At 39.8% G+C, this 17,811-nt stretch overlaps 1 protein-coding gene across 1 annotated transcript in view; it reads left to right on the top strand.

Moving 5' to 3' along the window:
- The window catches only part of SEC24D (SEC24 homolog D, COPII coat complex component), an 85,838-nt gene that overhangs the window by 64,355 nt on the left and 3,672 nt on the right, over window positions 1-17,811 (top strand). The window contains exons 12-20 of the mRNA XM_049786848.1: window positions 373-466; window positions 6,407-6,523; window positions 7,221-7,391; window positions 8,682-8,778; window positions 8,910-9,055; window positions 10,215-10,353; window positions 11,139-11,257; window positions 14,920-15,099; window positions 17,174-17,365. Coding sequence (XP_049642805.1) covers window positions 373-466; window positions 6,407-6,523; window positions 7,221-7,391; window positions 8,682-8,778; window positions 8,910-9,055; window positions 10,215-10,353; window positions 11,139-11,257; window positions 14,920-15,099; window positions 17,174-17,365 — 1,255 coding nt within the window. The remainder of the gene's footprint in view (window positions 1-372; window positions 467-6,406; window positions 6,524-7,220; window positions 7,392-8,681; window positions 8,779-8,909; window positions 9,056-10,214; window positions 10,354-11,138; window positions 11,258-14,919; window positions 15,100-17,173; window positions 17,366-17,811) is intronic.

Raw genomic sequence — 17,811 nt, 5'->3', positions numbered from 1 at the left:
TTCTCCTGTTGGCAGGAAGAGAGCTAAATCAAGGGAGAGTCTTTCTCTCTGAAGAGGAATAGTAGTCAGTGATGATGATAATAACTAAAGAATTAGCCGCTTTTCCAAGAATTTAGAAGGAGTATCATAACTAGAATCTGGATTCTATTTAGTCTATACACAGAAAGAGTGCTCTTGTAAATGTTCTAACCAACCAAATCATACATTCTGGTATGAGATTATGCCAGGATACTATTCCCTGTAAATTTACCAATAGATATTTAGCTAAACATCTTTTGTGTTTATTCTTGGAATATTAATGATTTATGTCTTGACACTTATTACAAACTGTGCAAAACACTTAAACCCTTTTTGTTCATTTGTTCCGTACAGTTTATTGGACCAGATTCCAGAAATATTTGCAGACTCGAATGAAAATGAAACTGTCTTTGCGCCTGTTATCCAGGCTGGTATGGAAGCACTAAAGGTGAGAAACAAACTGTTTAAACTACTCGTAAATACCATTTCAACATTCACATGGGGATGTGCTAGCTCAGGGCTATAGTGCTGGCCTTATATGTGGGATCTGGGTTCTGAGTTTGATACCTGGCATTAGATAAACAAATGAACAAACAAAACAAAGATATCTAAACTCTCACACAGAGGAGCTTTCATTTGTGAAAAAAATAGTTTTCCAGACTGAAGAGATAATACAATAGATAAGGCTCCTGCTTTGTGCAAGAGCATAGAGCCACAAGTAAGTGCTAAGCACTGCCAGGTGTGGCCCAAAAAACAAAACAGAGGGGCCGGAGAGATAGTATGGAGGTAAGGCGTTTGCCTTGCATGCAAAAGGTCGGTGGTTTGAATCCCGGCATCCCATATGGTCCTCCGAGCCTGCCAGGAACGATTTCTGAGCATAGAGCCAGGAGTAGCCCTTGAGCGCTGCCAGGTATGACCCAAAAACCAAAACCAAAACATAAACAAAAACAAAAACAGAAGGAAGAGGAAAGAGCATTGGAGATGAGAAGGAGGGAGGGAGGGAATAAGGGTAGGAACAAAAGGGAGAGACTGGAGAAGGGGGAGGGATGGAATGAGGAAAGAAATGAACTGAGGAATGGATGGTAGGAGGGAAAGAGGAGAGAAAGATGGAAGGAGAGAGGGAGGAAACAGGAAGGAAGAAGGAAGGAAGGAAGGAAGGAAGGAAGGAAGGAAGGAAGGAAGGAAGGAAGGAAGGAAGGAAGGAAGGAAGGAAGGAAGGAAGGAAGGAAGGAAGGAGGGAAGGAAGGAAGGAAGGAAACTGAGGGACTGAGGGAAGGAGGGAGGGAGAGAAAGACAACCTTCACGAAAAATGCTGAAAGCTTCCCATGCCTATTCCCAAAGCCTATTAGAGATTTCCCAAATTTCCCCACAGATTTCAAAAGCTAGTGTTCCCAGCCCTGAGTTGCACCTAAGGCTTAAATTCCAATGCTTTTACAACATCTAAGCCACTGATTTTTTTGTTTGTTTGTTTTTGGTTTTTGGGTCACACCCAGTGATGCTCAGGGGTTACTCTTGGCTATGCACTCAGAAATCACTCCTGGTTTCAGGAACCATATGAGATGCCAGAGATCAAACCCAGGTCCGTCCTGGGTCAGGGTGTGCAAGGCAAATGCCCTACCGCTGTGCTATCACTCCAGCCCCTAACCACTGATTTTTTAACAAGATTTCTAAATTAGCTTCTCCTTTTTGAACTCTTTTTGATCTCTTTAAAAAAATTATTTTAGCACTATCTGAACCAGCAACAAGGAAGAGAAAAATATATTTGCCACTGTATCCCTCCTTGGGATTTTCAGATCACCAGGGGAAAGACCTTGACCATCCACAGCATGTATAATTGTTTGCAAGGGGCTTTGCTCAAACCAAAAGCAAACATGAGGTTGGCATGTTTTCTTGAGGCTAAGCCAAGTAACTCTGGTCATTTTCAGAGTAATAAAACAGTAATCTGAAGAAGTTGACACCATTGGAAAGCACTTACTCTAGTGATCATTAAGAATCAAACCACTTTGGCTCTGGTAGCTGATTCTTGAAACTGACTTTTATGTATTACTTTCTTTCATATTAAGAATGCTTTCTTGGGCCCGGAGAGATAGCGCAGCGGTGTTTGCCTTGCAAGCAGCCGATCCAGGACAAAGGTGGTTGGTTCGAATCCCGGTGTCCCATATGGTCCCCCGTGCCTGCCAGGAGCTATTTCTGAGCAGACAGCCAGGAGTAACCCCTGAGCACCGTCGGGTGTGACCCAAAAACAAAAAAAAAAAAAAAGAATGCTTTCTTATTATTTAATGTCTTGGCCTAAGTTTTAATTACACAGTAAGAAAAATCAACTATGAGGGAAGTTTCTTTATGGAACATCAAGGAAAGACATTATTATATTATTTCAGTTTCTCTTATTTTTTGTATATTTTCTAAATGTATCCAATTTTAATATTTTGGAAGATGGTGAGTAGAGGATTTGATTTTCTTTGAAAGTCTTGTAGAATTTACTAGTGAAGCTATCATGCCCTGTACTTTTGTTCCTTGGGGAATTATTGATTACTGTTTTCATTTCTATGCTTGTGATAGTCCTTTTTAAACTTTTAAAAATATATCAGTTTAGTAAATTTGTCTGATACCAAGTATTTGCTCAAATTTTCTTTTCTTTTCTTTTCCTTTTTTCTTTTCTGAGGCCACACCTGGTGACACTCAGGGATTAGCCCTGGCTCTCTGCTCAGAAATTGCTCCTTGCAAGCGTGGGGGACTATATAGGATCCTGGGAAGTGAACCAAGGTTGGCTGCCTTCAAGGCAAATGCCCTCCCTGCTGTTTTATCTCTCTGGACCCTCAATTTTTCTATATAGTACAGTTTGTTTGAATGTTGATGTTCATAGCCTTCTAAGAGAAGTTTAACCAAGGAGTTTCCTCTGCTTCTCTCAGGAAAATCCTGGCTGATAATAATTAATTGTATAAAAGCATAAAATTCAGTACAGCATATAATACATGCAACTCATGCTTTATGCCTTATAGCAACTTTATTAGATTGGAACAAGAAAGAGAAAAACAACACTTGCAAGTCAGATATAAGCATTTGTGTGTGTGTTTGTGTGTGTAAATGTATGTAAGTGTGTGCAAATAATTGTCTAAGTCGATCTAACCTCATATCATGTCTCTATTTTTTCTGGTTCTGTGTGGCTGAAACATTTTAAATTTATGAACATAATTAAATACAAGGGTATAAAATCGTTGCTTGTAGTCTTTATTAGGCTTTGAGATACCTTGAGAAATTTCAAGGTAGCAACTAATTCTTGAAGAAACTACATCATTTTTTACTCATTTCTTCAGTTAACAAAACTTTATTGAAGTCATATGGTTTTGTTTTGGTCTTTGGGACCCCCCCCAGCATTGCTCAGAGGATACTCCTGCCTCAGTGCTCAGGGGATACTCCTGACGTTGTTGGAGACCGTGAGTGTTAAGGATCAAACGCGAGAATCCTGCATTTGATGCAGCCCATTGAGCTATCTATACAACCTAAACACCTATATTTCTGGACAGCAACATCAATTCTGATGCAGCTGCTTCTAAGTTGCTTATTGCATGATAGAAGAGAGGAGACTGTAATGCCAGGCATAATGGTTATTGCCTGGATTCCTGAGAGAATGCCAAGGAGAACATAAAGAGTAATGCTGGAAAGCCCAATTTTGTACTGTCCAGCTGAGTAATTTAGGAGGCCAGAGATTAGGAGGGTGGAGAATATAGAGAAAATAGAGATGCAGTGTTTCTGACTGTGTGTGTGTGTGCAAGTGAAGATATTTTGGCTTTAACTTACCCCTCTTCTTCTAATTACAACTTCACTTGCTATTAGATTATGGCCAAGTAAAGTCTATAATAATCAGTTATAATAAACTTGTTGAAGCAAAGCAAGGTAGACCTAAACTCCCAAACAGTACATGCTCATTTGTCACTTAGACAAAAGGGAATTGTTTGGAAATTCCTCATGCGTATGTTCTCAGAAAGCTGTGGAACTGAAGGCTTCATTGCACTCTTTCTTGTCTGTTGTAAAAGTATCTGTCCTGAGCACCTGGACTCCTAGCATCTCTTCAGAAAAATCAATCCCTTTTAAAGTCTCACAGCCCTCACGCTATTAGATGTGCGTTTCTGACATGGACTTTTAACTTGGCCAAAGAACATTTTTTGGAATTATTACTTCCACCATAAGGCCTTGAAGAAGTAGAATTTATAGTAAGAACTTGGCAAAAAGTTTGGAAAAAAGGGCCTTCTGTGGTTCAGCTTAAAAATATATCTTACAGGGCTGGAGAGATAGCATGGAGGTAAGGCATTTGCCTTTCATGCATAAGGATGGTAGTTCGAATCCCAGCATCCCATATGAACCCCTGAGCGCTGCTGGGTGTGACCCAAAAACCAATAATATATATATATATAATATCTTACAGCATGTATATGTGTGAGAAGGTTGTGTGAATTATCTTTATATGATCTTAATGTGCACTCATTTTATTTTTGCCCAAGTTGTTATTTCATAAGAATATTCCTTTCACATATACTTGCAGGGTACCTAGAGTGAGACCATCAGGTGTCATTTTATGTGCTCCATAGGTGTGGGTTGGAGAAACATGTTGGAGAAAAATAATGTTCTTTCTCTTTTTCTGGAGGCCCTTAGTTGCTAAAGAAAAGCAGGAATAGAAAAATGGTGGTTCCTAAGGATATGCCCTAAAACACAAAAATACAATACAAAAATTTCTTCCTCACACCTATATTCATTGCAGCGCTATTTACAATAACCAGACTCTGGAAACAACCAAGATGCCTTTCAACAAATGAATGGCTAAAGAAACTGTGGTACATTTACACAATGGAATATTATGCAGTAGTCAGGAGGAATGAAGTTATGAAATTTTCCTATACATGGATGGACATGGAATCTATTATGCTGAGTGAAATAAGTCAGAGTAGTCTCACTCATCTTCGGGTTTTAAGAAAAATAAAAGACATTTTTGCAATAATTCTCAGAGACGAAAGAGAGGAGGGCTGGAAGGTCCAGCTCACGACATGAAGCTCGCCACAGAGTGATGAGTGCAGTTAGAGAAATAACTACATTGAGAACTATCATAACAAAGTGAATGATTGAGGGAAATAGAAAGCCTGTCTAGAGTACAGGTGGGGGTGGAATGGGGAGGAGGGAGATTCGGGACATTGGTGATGGGAATGTTGCACTGGTGAAGGGAGGTGTTCTTTACATGACTGAAACCCAAGTATTTGTAATCAAGGTGTTTAAATAAAGATATTAATAATAAAAAAGATATGGGGCTGGAGAGATAGCATGGAGGTAAGGCGTTTGCCTTTCATGAAGGAGGTCATCGGTTCGAATCCCGGCGCCCCATATGGTCCCCCGTGCCTGCCAGGAGCAATTTCTGAGCCTGGAGCCAGGAATAACCCCTGAGCACTGCTGGGTGTGACCCAAAAACCACACAAAAAAAAATAAAAATAAAAATAAATAAATAAATAAAAAAGATAAATTAAAAAAGGAAAGTGGTGGTGTCTACATGTCATTTTCAGCACCTCCAGAAGTGAGCCCTGAGCACTACCAGTGTGACTCAAAGCAAAAATAAAATATTTCCACTGTAACACTGTAACATTATTTAATTTTGTGGGGGGGTGGTCAAGGCTTACACCTGGCTCTGTACTTAGGGATCACTCCTGGCATTGTCAGGGGATTGTTGGTACGAGCCAACAAGTGTTGGTTTTCACTTGGCCTAGTGCCCACTTGGCTTTGTTTTCCCAATAAAGACAGCCTGGGAAGTTCAGAGGGGAAACTGCCATCTTGGCTTGCCATTCCACGTAGTGAAGCGGCTGGCTTGTGGGTAAACAGCTTGTGATGTGGGTTTCTGGCCTGTTATTCTTTCCCAATCATGTGTGGATTATTTCCTGCATCATAATAGCTACCGGATTCTCGTCTCTTGTCCTATCTGAATTAGGGGCATGGGAATCCCTATCTCTAGCTGGAGACTGTGGAATACTCAATCCACAATTTCATAGAGAATCACATGGGATGCCAGGGATCAAACCAGGGTCAGCCTCATGCAAGGCAAGCACTTGACCCATGGCACTATCTCTCCAGCCCTATTTTAATATTTTTTTAAAAACATCATTTAAATATCAGTTCTTTCATTACCACTTGGAGCCTTTAGGCAAATTCATACCTTCTCCAAGCCTGTTTCCCAGCCTGGAGAATCAGTGCCTAATGACATAGGTTATTGTGAGGCTTAAATGAGCTGTATTCTGTGCCTTGTTCTGAAGTTACAGAATGATTTGAATTCATTTTCTGAGTTGCTTAAAACTTAAAAAAAATAATCCCATCTCATTCACTTACTATGATTTTTTTAAATCCGCCCCTTTAGGCAGCAGATTGTCCTGGGAAACTGTTCATCTTTCATTCCTCCTTGCCAACTGCAGAGGCACCAGGAAAGCTCAAGAACAGAGATGACAAAAAACTGGTCAATACAGATAAAGAGAAGGTAACCTGTGAACAGTTGTCCCTAAAGCAGTCATCAGTGATTAACAGGGAGTCCAACTAAAGGAAATTGGGTTTCTTAGTAAGAAAAAGGAAGAGAAACAGAGGAGGTATGTGCGAATATCATGGACATTAGATTATTAGAGGAATGTTGTGAGTTGCAGATTCTAAAGGAATTTCTTATTTCCGGAAAGACCAATGTCTGATCTACAGCTGAATTAAAAAACAAGATCTCACACTTGTTGTCCAAGACAAATCTGTGTTCAGAGTCTGTGTTACTACAGAAATGGACAAAGGTGGAGGGTGAAGGGTGCAGACTGAGGCACAAACACTTTCGTCAACCCCTCTCAGAGTGTTACCATGGCTGTGGAGGGGAATCAAAGGGGAAAGAGCAGGACATGTCCAACATAGAGAACCAACACCAGAGAGATAGATGTCTTATCTACTCTGTGCCCTGGTATGGCCAGATCAGCCTCCTCAGAGCTGTTTGCATTCCCAGATTAGGTTTATTTTAGAGCTGGAACCAACTGCAGAGTCTGGATCCTAGAGACAGGGAATCCAGAAAAGTAGCTCCACACTCCCATTTCTTCAGCCCAGTTCACTTCACTGGAAAATAAGAGATTATCATTATTTGAGAAAAAATATCTGTAAGCATTCCACAGATAGGTCATTTCCTTTCCCTGTTGTTTCTCTCCCTTCAGACACTTTTCCAGCCGCAGACAAATGTGTATGAGTCCCTGGCCAAGGACTGCGTGGCCACGGGCTGCTGTGTGACACTCTTCCTCTTTCCCAGTCAGTACTCAGATGTGGCCTCTTTGGGGCTCGTTCCTCAGCTCACCGGAGGAACCTTGTACAAATACAACAACTTCCAGGTAGGTACTCCCCAGGCTAGCTTCCACTGCTTTTCAACATGGCATCAGAGTGCTGCACCCTCGGTGGGCAGCTGGCTGATATCATAGCCCAGAGGTGATGGGAGAAGCCATCTGGGATGGTGTTTCTGCTTCCTTTTATTTGACCACAGAGTTTAAGTCTGCTCAAGTCTGTGCAGCCTCAGTGGTCAGGATTGACTGAACCTCCGTGTTGGTGGGTGGGGGAAACTTTTGATATCATTTTTCTACTTGCCACTAAGTGTTTAGAAGGTACTGTTTGGAAAAGGACTAAACTACACTTTAAATTCCTGGGATTGGGGATGGGCTAGGGAGACAAAGGGTTGCCAGTTTTCTGGTCTCTTTTGGGGTACACTAAGAGCAGACTCAAGAGTGTGCACTCTAAAGTACAAGGTCTGTGGGCAAGTGGGCTTGCTGAGGATGGCCATGTCCATGCTGGTACTCTTGAACCTCTAGTGCCCCCCACCCCAACCTCCAAAGGTAGGGAAGTTCCTCCTATAGGCAGACGTGCTTGCCAGAAGAAACTTGGATTTCTCCCACCTGGTTCCCTTCCCCAAACTTACTAGTCTCATAAGTCTCCCTTCCTCACCTGAGGTGCCTCTACTTATGAATCTGGGTTGTGAGGATTGAGTGTCCCATAATGTAAAGGATACAAGCTTATGTCTGTTTCATTAACCAGTAGGTACTAGTATTGTTTATGCAAATTTGTGAATTGGTTTCATTGGGATCATACCAAAATGTTCAAGGGCCATTCCCTATAAGGCTTCAGAACGTTCCAATAAGTGCTGGGATTCAAAACCGGAGGCCTGCATGTAAAAAACAGGTACACCAACCATTGAGCTAACTCCCTTCTCCAATGAATTTTTGTTGGTGGTGTCTTGGGGCCATACCCAGTGGTGCTCAGGGGTTACTCCAGGCTCTTTGCTCAGAAATAACTCCTGGAAGGCTTGGGGGACCATATGAGATCCCGGGGATCGAACACTGGTCTGTCCTGGGTCAGCAGTATGCAAGGCAAACGTCCTACCACTGTGCTATCACTCCAACCTGAAATTGTTTTTAATTGATTACTTACATATTTACATTGTAAACTAGAAAAGGCTTTGATGAGATGAAAGATCATAAATGAAATATAGCCTGAAGATTTAAAAATAAAACTTTTAAGTGTTCTTTCCTGGATGTCTGGAGAAGACTAAATTTCAATTAAAACTGTTTCAAAAAGCTATTTGAAGTAGTCTACTGCCATCTGGTGGATATTGATCCTACTCTATTTTCTAGATCCATTTGGATAGTCAACAGTTCTTGAATGACCTCAGAAATGATATAGAAAAGAAAATAGGATTTGATGCTATAATGAGAGTTCGTACCAGCACAGGTAATTTTCATTTATACTGTTCTCCAAGTCTCTGTTGTAGAATTTTTTCCTTTCTAAGTTTGTAATAAGCCAACAAAAATTTACAGCAGAATAAGAAACCAAAAGTCAATGTCCAATGTCTTCCTCCATAGGTTTCAGAGCCACTGACTTTTTTGGGGGAATATTCATGAACAACACCACTGATGTAGAAATGGCTGCCATTGACTGTGACAAGGCAGTAACTGTGGAGTTCAAGCATGATGACAAACTTGGTGAAGACAGTGGAGCTTTAATCCAGGTGAGTGAAACCCTTGAGCTGTCAAGATGATGCAGTGGGTGGGCCCCATGCTTTGCATGTTCCAGACCCAGATTTGGTCTGGAACATACCAAATCTGGTACCCATATTTGAACCCACACATGGTCCCTCAAGCCCTTCAGAGCACAGGACCTTGAGTAAGCCCTGAATATAACCTGGTGTGCCCCAAAACAAAAATACAAAAACAAAAGCATATTTCTTTCCACTAGGGCAGTGAGACTAAATTATTATCTTCTGTATTCCCATTCTCACAAGGAAATTTATTTTCGTTTCTCTAAAGGCCAGTGCCATTAGATCTGAGCACTTCATTTATTCCATATATACTTACTTATAAATAACAGTTTATGGTTCATAGTCATAATTCTAATTCTGTGCAGTCAATAATTAGAAAGTGAGAACCCCACCAGTGGGTGGCATCAGAAGGCTCAGCAAGTGGGTTGCCAGCAGTGCTCTCTTCTTTCAGGCTTTACTCATATATGTAATCCTGCCCTACATCGCACACACATTATTATGTTATACCCAAGTATAAATAGGATTTGGGTTTGTCATAAATAAAGCTGTCTTAAAGCCAGGGCAACTTTGAACTAAAAAAAGTATTATGCCATGGTTATGGGTTTCCGAAACTCCCTCTTAAAGAATGGAGGGACTTTGGTGTTCGGAAGAACTCTGAAGTTGTGTATTGCTGATTTTTTTTTAATCACAGATATTTAAGGAAGTGGTTACTTGCTTGCATTCCTGAAAACCTAAAACTAGTTGTATGCTTTTAAGGGAGGGGAGCTTCAAAGAGGAATCTAAGAATGTGATGGTATTATTTCTTTACTGGGCTTCCTGGTAATAAGTATATGAAATACAAGCCAGTGTGGAAATGCAAACCACTATAATTACATGTTCCCAAACCACTTTCAATTCAATTTTAAGCCTGGAAAATCCAGCCACTATTTTTTCCTCCATTTTTATTTTCCTTCTTTTAGTCATTAGCAAAAATTAAAAGAATTGGCTGGAAAAAATTTTTTTCTATGAAAATTATAGAGGGCTTTAGCTGTCCCCACTATACTAAATGTCAGTAGGGCCAAGCTCCTGGAGTGGCTGCATTCGAAATGTGTTTCTGTTCAAGCTAAACATCTTGACTGTCACTCTGCAGTGTGCTGTTCTCTACACCACCATCGGTGGCCAGCGGAGACTTCGAATTCACAATCTCAGCCTGAACTGCAGCTCTCAGTTGACAGATCTCTATAAGAGCTGTGAGACAGATGCCCTCATCAACTTCTTCGCCAAGTCAGGTAACACTCAACATTTCCCCATGGTGCAGCATCTCTCTCCACTCTCCCTCCCCCTCTTTTCTCTTTCCCTTTCCCTCTTTCTCAACTAGGAATGGGGGTGGGTGCAGCCCTTTGGTGAATACCTTCCAAAGATGTAAAAGCAAAGTATCGGCATTTCTAACCATACTGAGATGAAAACTCCATGAAGGCCCATGCTGTAGTGTCTGGGGTCAAGGTTCCCACAGGTCGGAAGTGAAATTGAAGAAAGTGACATGTAGGCTCTCAGTTTGGTGTCTTAATGTAACTTCTAGTCCATGGAAGTTAAGGGGGAAGGACCAATGTTCTTGGTGTTATATTGAACATTTGTCTGTGTTATAGATCATAAATTGGAAGGGCCCAACGTGCAATTTTCTTTGGCTTCTTTTTTTTTTCTTTGGCTTCTTACACCCATTCTATCTTCTACACTTTGAGATTCCCCTTGAAGATTTAGGTGAAGCAGCAGTCAGCCTGTATAAATTCAGGTCATGAGAAATTGATAAATTCATTTTGGTTTTCTGTGTCGAGTTCTGTTTCTTAAATTCTGAGAAAGAAATCTGGCTCAGTTACCTAACTTTCATTACAGAAAGGTTGTTTGCCATGGCTTAGATTTGTTATACCTAGTCCAGATGAGAGCATAAGCAGATGATTTCTAACATTTTAACCTTATTATTAATTGTTGGGTGGGCTGATGATAGTAGCAGTTTATTGGAAGGAATCAATTTATGAGCTAAATCTTTGGTTCCCTTTTTATTGTTTTATGAAAATAGCTTTTAAAGCAGTTCTGCACCAGCCCTTGAAGGTCATCCGGGAGATCCTAGTTAACCAAACTGCCCATATGTTGGCGTGTTACCGGAAGAATTGTGCAAGTCCATCTGCAGCTAGCCAGGTAAGCTTACCTGTGAAATTCAAATGTTGAGTGTTACAATTTCTTCCTTTCTTCACCACAGCACTGGTGAAGGTTTATGATCAGAACACTTAATGCCTATCCCATCAAGAAGATCAAGAATGCCATTTGTGTGGTGGAGTGCATTTAGGCCTGCACAAGCATGTAGTTGGTATAGAGTCAGTGAATGGTTAAAACTAGGTATAGGGTAATAATTATGGCTTATGTTCCAATTAGGCATTAGGCTTAGTTTTTCCAATGTTGAAAATGAATGTTAGGTTTAAAGAGATTGTTAAATGAAAGCTAATTGGTAGATATACAACTAAGCCAGAATATGTTGTTATGGAGATTGGGCTATGGTTATGGTAAAGAAGGGTTAGAGTTAGGATTCATGTTAGGTTATTTATGGTATAGTCTTGATTATGTTTAAAATTGAGCACAAAAATAAAATATAGGGTAATTGTTAAAGTTAGGCTAATTGAATTAGGCCTAGTCTAAGTTTGGTATAGATTTAGAGTTAGTATTATGATTAGGGTAACAGGTAGAGTTAGGTAGGACATAAGTATAGTTATGTTTGAAGTTGAAAGTTAAGTGAAGGACAATTATTAAATGTAGGCTCATTGGTAGGTTTAGACCAAGGACAGGATAATATTTGTATAGGATTTGAGTTAGGATTAGTTTCATTTTTGTATTAGGTATTAGACTTTCTTATATCCAGTGTTGAAAATGAAGGTTAGGTATATGGCGATTGTTAATATTAGGGTATATGATATATTTAGGCCTAGGCCAGGATAATATTTGTCTAGGATATGCATTAGGATTAGCATTATGATAAGGGTTAGGGTATAGGTTTAATAATGTTTAGTGTTGAAAGTGAAAGCTAAGTATAGGGTGATTCTTACATTTAGGCTAAACAATTTAAAATTAGGCTAGGGTAGTTTGATATGGGGTTAGGGTTCTTTTTATAGGTGAAATAGTTTTATGGTTAGAGATCTTGTTAGAACTAGGGGAAATACAGTATTTTTATTTCAAATGTTACAAAACCTAGTAGTTTTACAGACAGTTGAACCTAAACATGAGTGTGAAAATTGGATTAGTGCATTATGTATATACTAAAGAATATTATTCATGTAAGAAATGCAGCAGTATAATTGGGATTCTCCTTTGCATATGAAGATGAATATTTGTAAAAATGCCTGTACATTTTAGACATACTAACCATCAGTATGTTTTTAATAAATTTTATTTATTTAAAGAAAATATGTAACAGTTGACATAGTTAATCAGGTAAGTGAAAGCAAAGTTATTGAAAAAAATGGAAAGAAAGTAAAATGGAAGTTAGAGTATGAAGGTAATTCTGAGGTTAATTGGCTGGTTTCCTGGTTGATTGCCACCACTTACAGCTTGCTTTCAGTGGTAGTATTCACTACGTTTGTGTTCGTGCCAATTCTGAAATGGCAGCAAGGAGTGGCACACAATAAACCAGACATAGTCACAGGAGAAAGTGTATTTTGGCTGGGGTGTTGAGCAGTTTCTTGGATCTTACTGAGCCAATCTCTAGCTCTCTGCTGCTTTCCCTGCCACTTATTAGCTAAAGTTTAACATAAATCACCTGAGAGGGTCAGGTTTGATGTGTTGATGTAATTAAAGGTACTTATGCTAATTAACTCAAAAAGTAAAAAGTAAAAAAAAAAAGTTAAAAAAAGTGACTTTACAGGTGTATGACAGGGAAGAGGAAAAAGAAAATGTACAGTAGCGAGCTCATTTGCGAAAATTATTCTATCACCAGTGAAGTCACTAATACAATGACATAAAGCTTAGAAAGCTCTTGTTGTTAGATGTCCAGTCTGTTAAATTGGGATGCTCCTTTAGGGTTGACGGCATCAAACAAATGAAGTTGTCCAGAAGTTCAAAGCTATGATACTATGAATTTTAGGGGCATATACTCAGCTGTCAGGCCTCCTTGTTTGAACATGCTGACTATGTTTGTGGGCATGGTTACAGCAGCCAGGCTTTCCTGGAAGAAGGGAGATTTGGGAGAGGGTGCCTGCACTCGCTCCAAAAAAAGTCCTGGTGATATCAGCCCATCACCCAGCATACCTAAAAATGTGAAGGAATTATAGAGTCAGTGACTGGGCAGGCCACTGGGAGAGTGGTGATTCTGAGTGATAGAGGAAGCAAGAGTGGCTTTGGCCCACCTTCTCTTCCTGAGTTGGTCAGCTTTGGTGTAGCTATCATCTTTCATGGCTTAGTTCACATCTTGTTAGAGAAAAGAGTGAGTCTGTAGAGCTCGCCCTGTTCCAACATGATGACTGCCAGTATGTTTTAAACATACTGAGTTAACATACTAAGTTAACATACTGAGTTAATCATCAGAGTTAACATGAGCTAATGGCAGGAATGACTTTGTTATGAAATTGAATATAAATTTAAAACTAGAGTGGCCGGAGAAATAGCATGGAGGTAGGGCATTCACCTTATATTCAGAATAACAGTGGTTTGAATCCCGGCATCCCATATGGTCCTCTTAGCCTGCCAGGAGCGATTTCTGAGCATAGAACCAGGAGTAACTTCTGAGTGTGGCCGGGTGTGACACAAAAACAAAAACAAAATTAAAACTAGAATTATTCAGATTTAAGTTTTCATAATATAGCTGAAAAGACATATTTGAGCCATTTGAAATTTCTGAAAATCTGTTTCATAAACTTCATTTACACTCATATTATAAAATCAGGATTTCATATCCATATTACTTTTGCATCTGTTTTCTTGGCCACCTTCTTTCCTATGTCAGTCAAGACTAAGTGTCATTTAACTGTCATACATTAAATACCTAAATACAGAATTTTGAGTGAAAGAAACTAAGGGTCAAAACTTGGACTTTTCATGAAGTTCTTTTGAGTGATTTAGTATCATGCAGAAAGCATGCATTGAACTGCATTTGGTTCTTTTTAAAAAAAGACATTTCTGGGCCGGAGAGATAGCATGGAGGTAAGGCATTTGCCTCTCATGCAGAAGGTCATCGGTTTGAATCCCGGTACCCCATTTGGTCCCCAGAGTCTGCCAGGAGTGGTTTCTGAGCATAGAACCAGGAGTAACCCCTGAGTGCTGCCGGGTGTGACCCAAAAACCAAAAAAAAAAAAAAAAAAAAAAGACATTTCTATTTGCAAAGTTGGTAGTACTTTTTTAGGAAATAGCTTATTAATTTCATTTTGCTTAGTAACATGCATAGAATACTATGTATATGCTAAGTACTATTGTGAATGCTCCACAAATTAGTTATCATTTCCTTCTCAGCAACTTTCTGCTCATAAAGTAGATCTATTCTGTCTTCAGAGGATAAAAAATGGGGGGAAGGGCAAGTAGTTTGCTCTGGGTAAAGCACTCATAAGATACAGAGCTAGGAGTTATTCTAGAAGTGGATTATGTTAATACCAAGTACCATCCAAAATGTGGCAGCACTAACCAAAACAAAATGGCTCCTCAGTCTTTGAAAACCTACTGTGTGTTAGTTTCTTTGTTGTAGGGACCTTACCTGTGCTACACTATATCATCCTCACAACCATTTCCAGGCAAATGTTTCCACCTTCCAAATAAAAGGACTCTCGGAGATTTTCTCAGTAAGAAAACCTTATAAAAAAAAACTTTTCTCTTTCTTTTCTCAGCTTATTTTACCAGATTCCATGAAAGTGTTACCAGTTTACATGAATAGCTTGTTAAAAAACTGTGTGCTGCTTAGCCGGCAAGAGATCTCAATGGATGAACGGGCATACCAGAGGCAGCTGGTCATGACTATGGATGTGGCTGACTCTCAGCTCTTCTTCTACCCTCAACTTCTGCCTATAGTAAGCCTGATTGATACCTTTTCTGTGGGGTCTGGAAGGGAGTCCTGTGTGGGCTTTTCCATGTTCTGCCTGAAACAGTAGATCTTAAGAATTTTAAAGTCACTAAAGTCACTAAATTTTAAAGTTACTGAATGCAAGGGCTCTTTGGACAAGTTATAGAATGAGTTTCAGTATGTATCTATGGTGGTAGTGGGGGAGATTTGAGGACTTTCTGCTTCACAATATTACTGAAATACTCTCTTTACTCATTCCCAACTTGATAATCTTCAAATTGGAAAGTTAGTAAATAAATTGGAGAAGATCAAGTTTCAATTGTTAAAGTATTCAAGACTACACATATGTGTTAGAAGTACATACATGCTTTAATGCACTTCTACATGATGTCCAAGAGTCACCGTTTTGATCAAATGCAAATTGTGGGATTATAATTCAGCTTGTACTTATTTTAGTTACCTGAGGATACCAACAGGATCCAATGCACCAGTTGTCCTTTTCTTTAGAGAAGTTATCTGATGATGCATTTTTCTTATTGAATTCCGTTCTTAATTTCGGAATACCCCTGTAATCAATGATGAGAATCTTTCCCCTGAGACCTAAATTATAGTTGAGAGATGAGAGGGGAAAGCTTATGGATTATTGAATACTCAATAGAAAGAATTGAATAAGAAATGGAAAGCTGTTGATCCCTCTAATTAGTCGGAACAGTAGACAGTAGAGAATATCAACAATCTGTATTCTAGAGAAACTAGAACAAGAATACAAGCACACCATGCAAAGCCCTTCCCAGACCAACAGTGGTCAGTGGTACTGAGTCCATTGAGCATGTCACATTCCTGCTCTCAGACCCTCCACAGCATCTGCCCTAGTTGATTTTTCCCTCTAGAAACACCTTCATTGGGCTTCTCTCTCTCTCTCTTTAATATACTCTCTTCCTCCCATCCATCATTCCCTCCCTCCCCCCACAGCTTCTCTTCTCTGTCTGCCCTCACTCCCCTCGAGTCTTATCTCTTCTGGAAACTTCCATTACCATTTATGATTGATTGTTCATTAGTCTATATTTCCAAAGCTTCACCTCTAATCTTATCTCTCCTTGTGTCTTGGGTGGCACAAGCATCCTCAAGTAAGTCTTGAGCATTCCTCCCCTGCTTGCTTCCCCTGGAGTCTCTGCATCTCCCTCTTCCTATTTCCTCCTTCGCTTCCTCTTATAGTCAGTCTTAAAACTCTCTCATTGCTTCATTCATCCATCAGCAAATACATCAACACTACTTGTCCAGGATAACCAGTCTTCCAACTTCTCCCTTGTTGCCCTAGTCATCTGAGTTCAAGCATAATCACTTCACTTGTGGATGACTTTGGTAGTCTCCAATCTCCTTGCTGACCTTTGGTTCTCCAATATGCTTTTGGCCAAAACTTAAGAGTTCTCTGTTAGAATAATTATCAGCATTATCACATCCCTCCCTTATGCTAATCTCTCCATGATTTCCCATCTCAGTTAAAGTCAGACTCCAACTGCCGTTGGCCTTTGTTCTCTGCACCCCCATTTACCCTCTTTTCTCTCTTGCTCCCTTTCTATTATTGCTTTCTTTGGCCCTCTGAGCCAACAACACTGTTTTTGCTAACCCTCCAACATCCAGATGGGCTCTTGTTTAGGACTGTCCCCCATTGTTCCTTCTTCCAGAATACTCTGGCTCAAATATTCCCCTGGCTTCTCATCTGCTCAGGTCTGTCCTCAAAAACCACTTTCTCAATAAGCTTTATATTAGAATTCCCTGTTTCAGATGGGCACCACATCATCAACATGCTCAGTCCCATGTTCCTACTTCTCTTCAAAACACTCAGCACATCAAAAATTCTAGAAAATAAAATTAGATAATTTTTAAAATTATCTCTTTTCTCTAGAAAACTAGTTTGCTGCCAAGGCATGGATTATTGTCTAATGATAAGAACAATGCCTGGTATACATCTGGCACTCAGTACACATTGGAAGGGCGGATGGAGGGTAGGAAAGGGGCAAAGAGGGAAGGGGGAAGTGGAGGAGGACTGAGGCCCTAATTCTTGATGCTTGCATGCTTAGCATACCGTAGATGTCAAGAGTACAGCATTGCCCTCTGCTGTGCGCTGCTCTGAGTCTCGTCTTTCAGAAGAAGGAATGTTCCTACTGGCTACTGGTCAAAACATGTTCCTGTGGGTGGGAGTCAGCTGTCCACCAGAACTCATACAAGGAATATTTAATGTGCCGTCTTTTGCACATGTAAACACAAACATGGTAAGTGTTTCTTCACTGCTTTCTGCCAGTATAAAAATGCAAATTCTTAGGTGTTTCCTGTTCATGTGTCAGTGAATTATATTTACATACGTTACAAAGAAGGACAAACAATAGAGCCACTAGTCAGGTAGAAAAAGAACAATAAAATTTTACATTTTGGTGAGTCAGAATTCATTTGTTTAAGGTTATTAACACAAAGGTATATCATTAACCAACCAAAATAAACGATTTGAACAGAGGTCACCGACACTTGACTGTGTCATTTGCTATTTCTAAATCTGTTCCATGCACTATTTCATGTGATCCTAGTAACAGATCAGTAAATGGTATATTATTATTACTTTAATTATTTTGATAACAGCAGATATTAAAATGTCTCCGTTTTACAGATGAATCCATTGAGACCCAGAGGCAAGTAATAAAGTGCCAGGGGTGGAACTTCATAC

Source organism: Suncus etruscus, chromosome 14, assembly GCF_024139225.1.
Source record: "Suncus etruscus isolate mSunEtr1 chromosome 14, mSunEtr1.pri.cur, whole genome shotgun sequence".
Taxonomy (NCBI): Eukaryota; Metazoa; Chordata; class Mammalia; order Eulipotyphla; family Soricidae; genus Suncus; species Suncus etruscus.
Note: the sequence above shows the minus strand (reverse complement) of the source record. Positions and strands in the feature narration are given on the sequence as shown.